General features: G+C 44.6%; 1 protein-coding gene across 2 annotated transcripts; it reads left to right on the top strand.

The window, feature by feature from the left end:
• Positions 1-3,779: 3,779 nt before the first annotated feature.
• Positions 3,780-10,546, top strand: AWAT1 (acyl-CoA wax alcohol acyltransferase 1). 2 transcript variants are annotated; one of them, XM_043895649.1, is made up of 7 exons: positions 3,780-3,965; positions 4,854-4,961; positions 5,236-5,306; positions 6,176-6,380; positions 7,069-7,240; positions 9,412-9,587; positions 9,814-10,546. In XM_043895649.1, the coding sequence occupies exons 1-7, from the start codon at positions 3,890-3,892 to the stop codon at positions 9,966-9,968; spliced, it is 963 nt and encodes a 320-aa protein (XP_043751584.1). In that variant the 5' UTR covers positions 3,780-3,889; the 3' UTR covers positions 9,969-10,546. The 2 variants fall into 2 exon arrangements, with proteins under 2 accessions (XP_043751584.1, XP_043751583.1); XM_043895648.1 differs by having other exon boundaries at positions 3,781-3,965; positions 9,388-9,587.
• Positions 10,547-10,826: the final 280 nt, after the last annotated feature.

Here is a 10,826-nt window from a genome sequence, read left to right as displayed (position 1 = left end):
GCCACAAATTCTGAGCCTATGCTCCAGGGTCCAGGAGCTGCAACTACTGAAGACCTCGCACCTACAGCCTGTGCTCTGCAACAAGAGAAGCCACCGCAATGAGAAGCCCAAGCACTGCAACAAAGAGTTTCCCTCACTGCCTGCAACTAGAGAAAGCCCACACACAGCAACAAAGACCCACCACAACCAAAAATAAATTAATTTAAAAAAAAAACAGTACAGAGAATATGATTCTGTTTTGATTAAGAAATTATACATAATAACTAACATTTATTGAGCTTTAAATATGACCATATAAATAAACAAGGAACTGAAGAAAAAGCTTTACATTAATTACTTACCCTCCTGACAAATTGACGGTATCAGTAGGTATTATACTCACCTTTTACAGAGGAGGAAACTGAGGCACTAAGCAGTTAAGTAATTGGTCATAGTTTCCTTAAGTGGCAGAGCTGAGATACAGACCTGGATATGTTGGACTCAAGAGCCTAAACTCTTCACAGTGACACAATATTTATCTCTATATTCATACAGGAAAAAGTCAAGAAAGAGAGATACCAGGATAAGAACAGTATACAGTGGTTATTTCTGGATTGTGAGGTCATGGGTGACTTTTGTTTCCCTTATATTTTTTCGTATAGTGTGAAATTTTTAGTAATTACATGGATTATTTTTATAATCATGGAAAATAATAAATCAATTTCCATTTTGAAAAAAAGCAAATAAACCATTGTTTCTAACCTGTAAGCAGCAAACCACTGTGGGTAGGTGAGGGTGGGGGGACTAACTTATTATTATAAGGGTTCTGGAAATTCCTATATGGCCCAAGCACTGTCTAGAATGAATAAAAATAGGCTTACACATATTTTTTTTCAAATGTCCTGATGTATACTGTCATGATGTATAGCCATAGTGTTGTCATTTGTTTTATCTATTTATCTATCTATATATCTCAATCAATGGATGTTAAAAATACAACTATTATTATGTGGAAGTCCATGATATTGTAAACATTAAAATAGGAAAATAAAGGATATGATCTGCTACTAAAAGGAAAAATATATGTACACATACGCTCTCTGTAGCTTGAGTGTCTTCTCAACAACTTACCTCCTTTTGGCAGGAGGATAAAAGGGAAAAACTAAAAATGCACAAATTATTAAAAGTTAATCCAGGAAGAGTCCTGAAGAAGACAATTTACAAGGATGAAAGGGCATGGACAGGGAGTTGATGTTGGCCTAGAAAATTCTGTTCTGGAAAGACAGAATACTAACTCCCCTATGTTGCCAGGGACTAGTCCTCACCCCTAGGTACAGGGATATCAACAAGGATTGCAGGAGATGCTGCAATACCTGAATGCTCATGCTTGCTCCAGGGCAAGGCTGATGTTCAATTAGCAGGAAGAGCTGAGGTGGGAACAGCCCTCCAGGTGCAGAGAAGGCAAAGTATGCAGAACTCTGTCTTTTGCCAAACTGACTCAAAGGTCAGCACTTGCCTTCCTTCCTCTCATTCTTCTTATTTTGCAACATGTCCCTTGTCCTCTATTTCTATATAACCTTTTGTCCCCCCAACTCATAACCCAGGACACACTCCTCCATAGGATTCCTATGATCTCATTACCCATAAGAAATCACAGACCTCAAACTAAGATACTCATTCACTGTTCATTTAATACTGAGGGCCTAGGACTTTCCAGACATTATGGGCAGATGCACTAAAAAATAAGATATGGTCCCTACCCCTTTAAAAGCATACCAACTCTAGGAGTGAAAATCAAATGAAAACAAAACACCAACAATTCAATTTGTCTCAGCAGGCATGAAATTATAACAAGGCAAGAGATGAAAATCAGAAAGAAGAATGAGGGCTTTGCTGCCCCCCTCACTTTGGCCTGTATGTGGTGATAACTTATGCACCAGGCTTTGCACCCTCACTCCTTCTCCTGGGAGCTGATTCTGAGGTCTGGAAGACTGGCTTACTCCAAGGGAAATAGTCTTTGACAGGTCAATGGCAGGGGGTAAAGGAAAATAGGAAGTAGGATTGTTCTGTATTAAAAATAAATGAAGATCTTGCTGAAGGGCTCAAACCTGAGTCTGATCCAGTGTTTGAATCCAGCTGCCAATCTGGGGGAAATACAGACACACAGCAAGCAGAGTCTAGACTGTGGGAGATTCTCTAGGTCAAAATGGTCAGGAAAAGAAATGGATGGACGGGGAAACTGGAAACTAAAACAGACTTAAACTCTTACAAAATGCCAAAGTCGTAAAAGACAAGGAAAGATCAAGAAACCATCATAGATTGGAGAAGACTAGAGAGACATGATGACTAAATACAACGTGGGACCTGATGACACCCTGAAACAGAAATGGACATTAGTAGAAAAAACTAGTGCAATTCGAATAAAGTTTGGAGTTAAAAATAATGTTCCAGTATTGGTTTCCTAGCTCTGATAACTATACATAAGATGGTAACATTAAGAGGAAGATGGGTAAAGGGCATAGAGAACTTTGCAACTCTCCTATCAATCTAAAATTATTCCTAAATAAAAAGTTTTAAAAAGAGAGAACCTAAGGCACATAATAATTTTTGTAATGGACAGGACTAAACTATGGTAATTAGGGAAGTGTGTTTGGGTAATAAAACCATGGAAAGGCAAGGGAAAGGTTTTTCTAAATGTCAAAGATAATGGTTACTTTGGGAGGAGGAAGAGGGTTGTGATTGTAATGGGGCATGTGAGAGCCTTCTGGGGTGGGTGAAAAACATCTCTTTCTTGACCTAATGGTGGTTGCAAGGTATTTGTCTTATAATAATTCATTAAGTCATACATTTGTTTTAGAATGCAAGAAATTTTCATCTTTGTGTTCATGTTTCATGGTCATCTTCAACAACTATTAACATTTTGTCATACTTGTTTAATCTATCTATCTCATTTTTTTCTTGGAGTATTTTAAAAGCTATTCTAAGACATCTGGGTATCTGTATCTGGGTTTTTTTTAACAATGAAAATTTAAAGAGAGAGACATAACATCCAAATATAATCAGTAGACCTTGTTTAGATCCTGATTCAAATTAACTATCTGTAAAAAGACATTTGAATATGGACTGGATAATAGATATTAATAGAGGAGTATTAATTTTGTTAATGGTGATAATGGTATTTCTTATAGAAGAAAACATCCAAATTTTTGTAGATGCATTGTGAAATTTAGGGGTGAAATGATGTCTTAGAGTTGCTTTAAAATACTCCAAGAAAAAAAGTGGGGCAATAGATGAAACAAGTATGACAAAATGTTAATAGTTGTTGAAGATGAACATGAAACATGAATACAAAGATGAAAATTTCTTGCATTCTCTAGTTTTGTGTGTATGTGGAAATCTTTATAGTAGAAAATTGTAAAAGAGGGACATCCCCAAACCAGGCTGTCTCAGGGCAACAGCTTCAACAGACACCTAGCTCTAGGTGCCCCCAACTCCACAAACTCTCCGTGCTCCCTTCCCACTAGCCATCTCTCTGAGGTCACAACCCCTACAATTTCAGAGTAACCTGTGATGTGAGGGGTGTTTCCCTTCACTGGACCTCTGGGTCACTAGGACTGGATAATAGCACTCCTCACCTTTTCTCCGCCCTGATGTCCTAATAATCCCAGGAAAGAGAGTCAAAGGGTAAACGGGCAGGGGCCAGAGCTCAGATCTGTTAAGACTGTCCTTATACTCCAGGGCCTGCCCACTTCAGTGGGTGGTAGATATGGGGCAGAACAAAGAACGGACAGGGCAGGTGAAACCCTCATAATCATATGTGTTCGCTACTGAGCGAGCTTCCAGAGGCTAGTGGCACCTTTGGTTGGAACACCATTCTGGGATCTTCACTTCCTTCAGGCTCCTGAGCACAATGCCTTGTTTTCAGCAGCCTAAGCATTTCCAGAGTCTGGTACTTCTGCAATGGCCCCTGAGCTACCTTGTCATATGTGAGTACTGATCCAAGAGAGCATGGCAAGAAGCCATAATCAGAGGCCAGGACCAGATCTGGGGCAATTTTTATGCTCATGGGAAGTCTCATCTCTGGTCAAGGAGTCTTGAGCTCCCTGAGTGCCCTGAGAAGGAAAAGATAGAACCTCGGAGGCAGTAAAGACAGGAGGAGTGGGGGGAGGTAGAACAGAGTCATGATACTTCTGAGCAGATCTAGCTAATTTCAGCCCCTTCCTAACCCTCACTATCTGGAGAGGAGAAATGAGGCCCATGGAATAAGATGATACATCTGTAATCTTAAGGTAGCATGGGGAGTCGGGCAGAAACATTAGCATTAAAGACAGAGAAGTATAACCTGTGTTTGAACCATTGGATTTTCCATTCTGGGAGGGGAGCGGTAGTAGCATGGTTGGGGTGGAAGGGGAGACAGATAATGGAAGGAATGGTGAATGGGCAAGAATAGAGGGCTGCAGATGCTGTATGCAGGGAGTATGGAGAGATATCGATACTATATGGGCAAGGGAGGGTGAGCTAGTGGTTTAACAAGCATTCACGGGTGAGGAATAGGGAGGGAAACAGATGAGGGGAAAGACAGTGTATTAATGGAAGCAGTGGGTGAAAAGCTGGTAGCAGGCAGGGAGCAGGAGTGGGGGGATGGTGAGCAGGCAGGTGGACAGAGATGAGAGGTAAGCAAAGAAATAGGGCTGGTGTGTATGGTAGATGAAAGAGGGAAAGGACAGGTGGATGTGGCTGATGGACAGGCAGGAGCTGGATTGTGCAGAAGGCCAGGACCAGGGGCTTGGAGAGTTTGGAGGGCTCTTAATAGGGCTGGACATGGTCAAGTTCTGCTGGCAGCACAAATTTGGTCTGATCAGTTCCCTCATCAGTTTGGATCTTGCAGCCATTGGCCATTTACCTCCTGTTTACATCCTGGTGGCCACTACCAGCCCTTTACTTTGCCTGGCTACTCCTGGACTGGAAGACCCCAGAGCAAGGTAAGACTCATGGACCTAGAAATAACAGGATTTAAGAATGTTCCACCTCAACCTGTAACCAAGGAGTTCCACTTACCATGCCACAGACCTCTCATACAAGTTCTCGGAGCCACAGGAGAGGAGCTGGGCCAGCCAGGACCATCCTGGGGTCTCTTCCTTTTCCACTTCCCTAGCAGAGCTATAGTCCTTCCAGGCTGCTCTGGAAGTGCTGGGTGAGTGAGAGGGCTGGGCTTGGCACACACAGACACATCCCCTACTGATATTTCTATCTCAGGTGGCAGGCGATCAGCTTGGGTAAGGAACTGGAGTGCCTGGACCCACATCAGGGACTATTTTCCCATTTCCGTAAGTGTCTCTTCCCCAGCATCCCTCACAGTTCCCCAAATACTAAGCATTGATGCTAAATGACTAGGGCTGTCCATAAGGAAAGTGAGCATCTCAGAGAAGTCTCAGTGCAGGCTAGACAGACTTCAGGGTCCAACATTGCTACTGGGCATTTGCTACACTGCTAATATACTTTGGATGTCCTGGTAGGCATGACCTACCAGAGGATGCAGGCAGAAACACAAGTACAGTTCAGATCAGTTTAACAAACACTGATTGAAAACCTACTCTATACCACATAGTTTGGGGTAAAGAGAAGTGAGTCGGATGCAGTCCTCTGCCATTAAAAAGTTCACATCCAATGGGGAGGACAGATGAGTACATATTCATGGTTTGGTACAAGGTACACAAGTAGTTCAGATGAGGTGTAAGGAAAGGCTTCATAAACAAAGTGATATCTAAGCTGGTTTTCAAAACTCAGTAAACTAGCCCTGGTAGGGAGTTGGGGGAGAAAATACCAGGAAGAGGTTCTAGAAATGTACTGCTATGCTGCTCCCCTGTGCACTCTTTGGAGTAGATAAGAGATACTGCCAAGATTTTTGCCAACCTTTTTCATATAACAGCACTCACAGAAAATGATCCCATGCCTAAAGGGCAGAGACTGCTTTCCAGTCACAGGCAAGGAGCCCAGCAGTTGTAGGTGCCCCCAATCCTACTGGTCTCCCAGAGGGTGAGGAGTCAGATATCTTGACCCCCTCAAAGCCACTCCTGGCCTCTCTGTTGAAAAGTTCTGCTTTAGAGAGTTCCCTGAACCCTCTAAGGCATCTTCACCCTTGCTTTCTTGTGTGATCTCATTTTGTCACCTTTGACATTTCTCTCCGTGGCTGCAGATCCTGAAGACTAAAGATCTATCACCTGAGCACAACTATCTCATGGGAGTTCACCCCCACGGCATCTTGACCTTCGGCGCCTTCTGTAACTTATGCACTGAGGCCACAGGCTTCTCGAAGATCTTTCCAGGCATCACTCCCCATCTGGCCACGCTGTCCTGGTTCTTCAAGATCCCCTTTATTAGGGAGTACCTCATGGCCAAAGGTGCTTCTGACCATACTTACTAGAGTTTCTGGCTCATCTCCCCACTTGGAAATACACCTTTTCAAGCCCCACCCCTCCTTTTCAGCCCCCTCTCATCCCGGACTCCTGCCATCATAGCACAGTAGTTAAAAAGCACATGTTGTAGAGCAAACTGCCTGGGGTCAAATCCTGGCTGTGCCGCTTACTGTGTGGTCTTGGCAAGCTACTGAACCTCCATTGGTCTCAGTCTCCTCATTTGTAAAGTGGTGCTGATGATAATAGTCTAACCTCAGATGTGGCGTGATGATTAAATGAGACAATACAAGTAAAACACCCAAGATAGCACCTGCCAAAGAGTATGTGCTCCATAAATAATAGCTGTTGCTATTAGTGGCAATCCAGGAAAAGAAAAGGGTAGAATTACAGTTGGGGGTTTAGAAAGTCTTTCTGGTTTTCCCCCTTCCTACTATAGTTTTGACCCAGTGCCTCCTGCGAACTGGAAATATTGCCTCAAAGTGAAATGTGCTGCATTTGCTTGTCTTAGCCCTCTCTTCTCCATACCCTTTGTTCCGTTCATTGATTCTCCTTCTGGGTCCCATGGGAAAGGAGGGCACACAAGCCAGTGAGTCAAGCAGAGGGTATTCCCCCTCAGCCATTCTCCCCTCTCTTGATCCTTTTGCTCCTCTCATTGCTCCTTGGCTCTCCTCAGGTGTCTGCTCTGTGAGTCAGCCAGCTATTGACTACCTGCTGAGCCATGGCACTGGCAACCTTGTGGGCATTGTAATTGGAGGAGTGGGAGAGGCCATGCAGAGTGCGCCCAACACCACCACGCTCATCCTCCAGAAACGCAAGGGCTTTGTGCGCATAGCACTCCAGAATGGGTAGGTGTCCCTCCCTGGGCAGAGGTGGGTGGCCTCTGAGCAGCATGACCTGGTAGGCGATGCCAAGATGAATCAGACACGAGTCTTACCCTCATAAAACTTACTAGTGAGTGGAAGAGATGACTGTAGAATTTCAAAGAGACTTAGGTCATCCACTCCTTTGGAGCTAGCTGGACCAGTTCCCAGAAAGCCAACCAGAGATCCAGATTCATTATCAGAGGGCTTGGCTAGGGCTCGCCTAAGACACAGATGATGTCCACATCATCTCTAGCAACATTGATATCTATATCTGTTAATGGTAATTGCAAGAAGCAGTACATTATGGTGAGTATGCATGTTGGGTCTGGAGTCAGGGGCCCTAATTTCAAACTCCGGTCCCATGGCTTACTGTGAATTCTGGGACAGGTTATTCAGCCATTCTGAGCCTTGCTGCTTTCCTCTTCATCATGTGGCTACTAACAATTGTACCTGTTTCATAGGATTATTGTGGGGTTTAAAAGAGTTTATCCACATAAAACACCTACCATGTGCCTGGCACGCAGTAAGAGATAAACGTTAGCCACTCTGCTGTGCATGCTAAGTTTCTCTAGTCGTGTCTCACTCTTTAAGACCCTATGGACTGGGGCCCGCCAGGCTCCTCTGTCCATGGGATTTTACTGGTGAGAATACTGGAGTAAGTTGCCATTCCCTTCTCCAGGAGGTCTTCCTGACCCAGAGATCGAACCATTGTCTTCTGTATTGCAGCCAGTTTCTTTACCACTGAGCCAACAGGGAAGCCCCACTTCAGTCAGGGACCAACTCTTTGGGACCCTATGGACTATAGCCTGACAGGCTCCTCTGTCCATGGGATTCTCCAGGCAAGAATACTGGAGTGGGTTGCCATGCTCTCCTTCAGGGGATCTTCCTGACCCAGGGATCAAACCCGAGTCTCCTGCATCAAGGGTAAAGAGAGGAAGTAAAGAGCAGGAGGGACTTCCCAGGTGTAGCTAGTGGTAAAGAACCTGCCTGCTAATGCAGGAGACATAAGAGACCTGGGTTCAATCCCTGGGTCAGAAAGATCCCCTGGAGAAGGAAATGGCAACCCACTCCAGTATTTCACCTGTAAAATCCCTTGGACAGAGGAGCCTGTCAGGCTACGGCCCATAGGTCGCACAGAGTTGGACACAACTGAAGCGACTTAGTATGCACGCAAAGAGTAGGAATCCAAGGCTAGAGCTGTGGGGGCTCCATAATGTCAGCATGCCAGTTCACTGGACACAGGGACAACTGTCCTATAACAGCTTCCCAGAAGAGGGGAAGGAAGTACTTCTTCTAAGGACCTTGTCTGAGTGGCCTGTTTGTCAGTTTGGAGCATGATGTGGTGGAGAGAGCTCTGAGCTGGGAGGAAAGAGACCTAGGTTCTAGTCCAGCTCCTGCCACTCACTGAATACCTATGTGACCCTCCCCCTCCTGAACCTGGGCTTCTGGAGCTGTAGAAAAAAGAAAATAACCCCTTGGTGTGTTTTTCCACTGTCTCTGCTGTGAGGAACCAAAAAAGGTAACATATGCCAAAACACTAAGAGATCGCTGGTAGTAATTCACAAAGATTTGTGTAAGAGAGACTGTTGCCCTTACTCTCACAGGAAGACATAAGGAGCCTGCTTTACTACATAGGGCTCTGTCAGGGTGGATTCCCATGGCCCTGTGAGAGGGAAACAACCTTACTCTGCTCTAATCTCAAGACCTAGGACAGAACACCTTATGCACAGTCCCTGCAGGCAAGAGGCACCTCATACATATACATACACATCTGTGCCAAACCATCATCTTGTACTCTGTGTATCCTAATAGATATTAGAATATCCTAATAGATATTCCCCTTCAGGACACCTCCTGGAAGCTTTTTCTTTATGCAATGTGGGTTCCTGTGGATTTCTGCCCCCATATCTTGTTCTTATGATCCTGGCCCAGAGAGAGTATTCTCACTGGCCTTGAAAATTTCAGGAAAAAGAGATAATAAATACAGGAGCCGTATTCAGTGCAAGAAGAAATGTTTTACACCACAGGGATTTTATAATAGATGGGAGCCTGGCCAGGAACAAAAGTTTTTCCTGGGGGGTTCTCCACTCCAGGGTGTGTTTGGGAAATAAATCAGGGTTTTCTTACAGGGCTCATCTGGTCCCCACCTACAGTTTTGGAGAAACCGAGGTGTATGATCAGGTGGTGTTCCATAAGGACAGCTATATGTACAAGTTCCAGAGCTACTTCCGCCAGGTGTTTGGTTTCTACTTTTGCATCTTCTATGGACGAGGCTTCCGCCAAGGCTCCACTGGGCTCCTGCCATACCCGCTGCCTATCGTCACTGTGGGTGAGTCCTGCTCTCAGCCCCTAGGCCAGCTCAGCTTTTCCTCAACCTCAACCTCAGGCCTTCCCAATCTCCACACCCTCCACCACCAAAGAAGAGAACAGCCTAGGGGGAGAAGTTGGGAGCTGACTTGGGATATGAAAGGATTGGGCCCAGGGAAGGAGAAGGAGGTTAAAAAAAGAAAAGATTCTAACACTTGACCCTTCTCTTTTCCCATCTCTCTTGGCAGTGGGGGAGCCTCTGCCTCTGCCCAAAATCGAAAAACCAAGCCAGGAGATGGTGGACAAATACCACGCCCTCTATATGAAGGCCCTGACCAAACTGTTTGATCAGCACAAGACCCAGTACGGCTGCCCAGAGACCCAAAAGCTGCTTTTCCTGTGACTGAAGGGGCAGTGTGCCCAATAGCACAAGCCTGGGAGAAGAGATTCATTAGCTGCCAACCAAAAAAAGGGAGAAGCCAGAGGGCTGTGTGTGGTAGGGAAGGGCACTAGGAATTCCTTCCTTGCTACAGAGCCTTTGCAGTCTTCCTCCTTGAATTGCTTCACTGAGTCACTCCTTTAGGCCTGCCCCCTGCCCTGCCCCCTGTCCCGTCCCCTACTAGATTTCCTCTCTGAGCCCAACCCACCAGGGACTGAAGGACTCAAATGTTAGCCAGGCAGCCTGAGTAACCACCACTATGGTTGTTGTTGTGCTAATGCATTTTTAAATTAAGATATATTTACATACCCTCAATTTAACCCATTTAAAGTGTAAAATTCAGTTGTATTTAGTATACTCAAAGTTGTGCAAATACTCGATCTCACTTTAGAACATATTTCTGCAACCCCCCGAGAAACCCAGTACACATTAGCAATCACTTCCCATTCTCTCATCCCCAGCCCCTGCCGACCACTAATCTACTTTCTGTCTCTAGGGATTTGCCAATTCTGGACTTTTTAAATAAATGGAATCATAGAATATGTGATCTTTTGTGACTGACTTCTTTCTCTCAGCATGATGTTTTCAAGGTTCATCCATGTTGCAGCATGTACTTCATTCTTTTTATGATTGAATAAATATTTCATTTCACCAACCGATGGACTTTGGGTTATTTTCAATTTGGCGCTATTATGAATAATGCTGGTATAAACATTCAAATACAAACTTTTGTGTGGTAATCATCTGTCCCCAAATATGTCCTTTCCTTATGTCCATACCACTGAGCTAACAAGCACACTTTTCAGGTAGGTAGATTGAAGG

The sequence above is a fragment of the Cervus elaphus genome, chromosome X (genome assembly GCF_910594005.1).
Source record: "Cervus elaphus chromosome X, mCerEla1.1, whole genome shotgun sequence".
Lineage (NCBI taxonomy): Eukaryota > Metazoa > Chordata > Mammalia > Artiodactyla > Cervidae > Cervus > Cervus elaphus.
This window is presented reverse-complemented; position numbering and strand designations above follow the sequence as displayed.

What these genes read in the sequence shown, in the direction of transcription:
- AWAT1 (XM_043895648.1), top strand. Translation starts at nt 3,890, where the DNA reads ATGCCTTGTTTTCAGCAGCCTAAGCATTTCCAGAGTCTGGTACTTCTG. An exon ending in CTGGAAGACCCCAGAGCAAG is followed by an intron (nt 4,962 to 5,235) that starts GTAAGACTCATG and finishes TTTCTATCTCAG; the next exon opens with GTGGCAGGCGATCAGCTTGG. An exon ending in CGCATAGCACTCCAGAATGG is followed by an intron (nt 7,241 to 9,387) that starts GTAGGTGTCCCT and finishes GTTTTCTTACAG; the next exon opens with GGCTCATCTGGTCCCCACCT.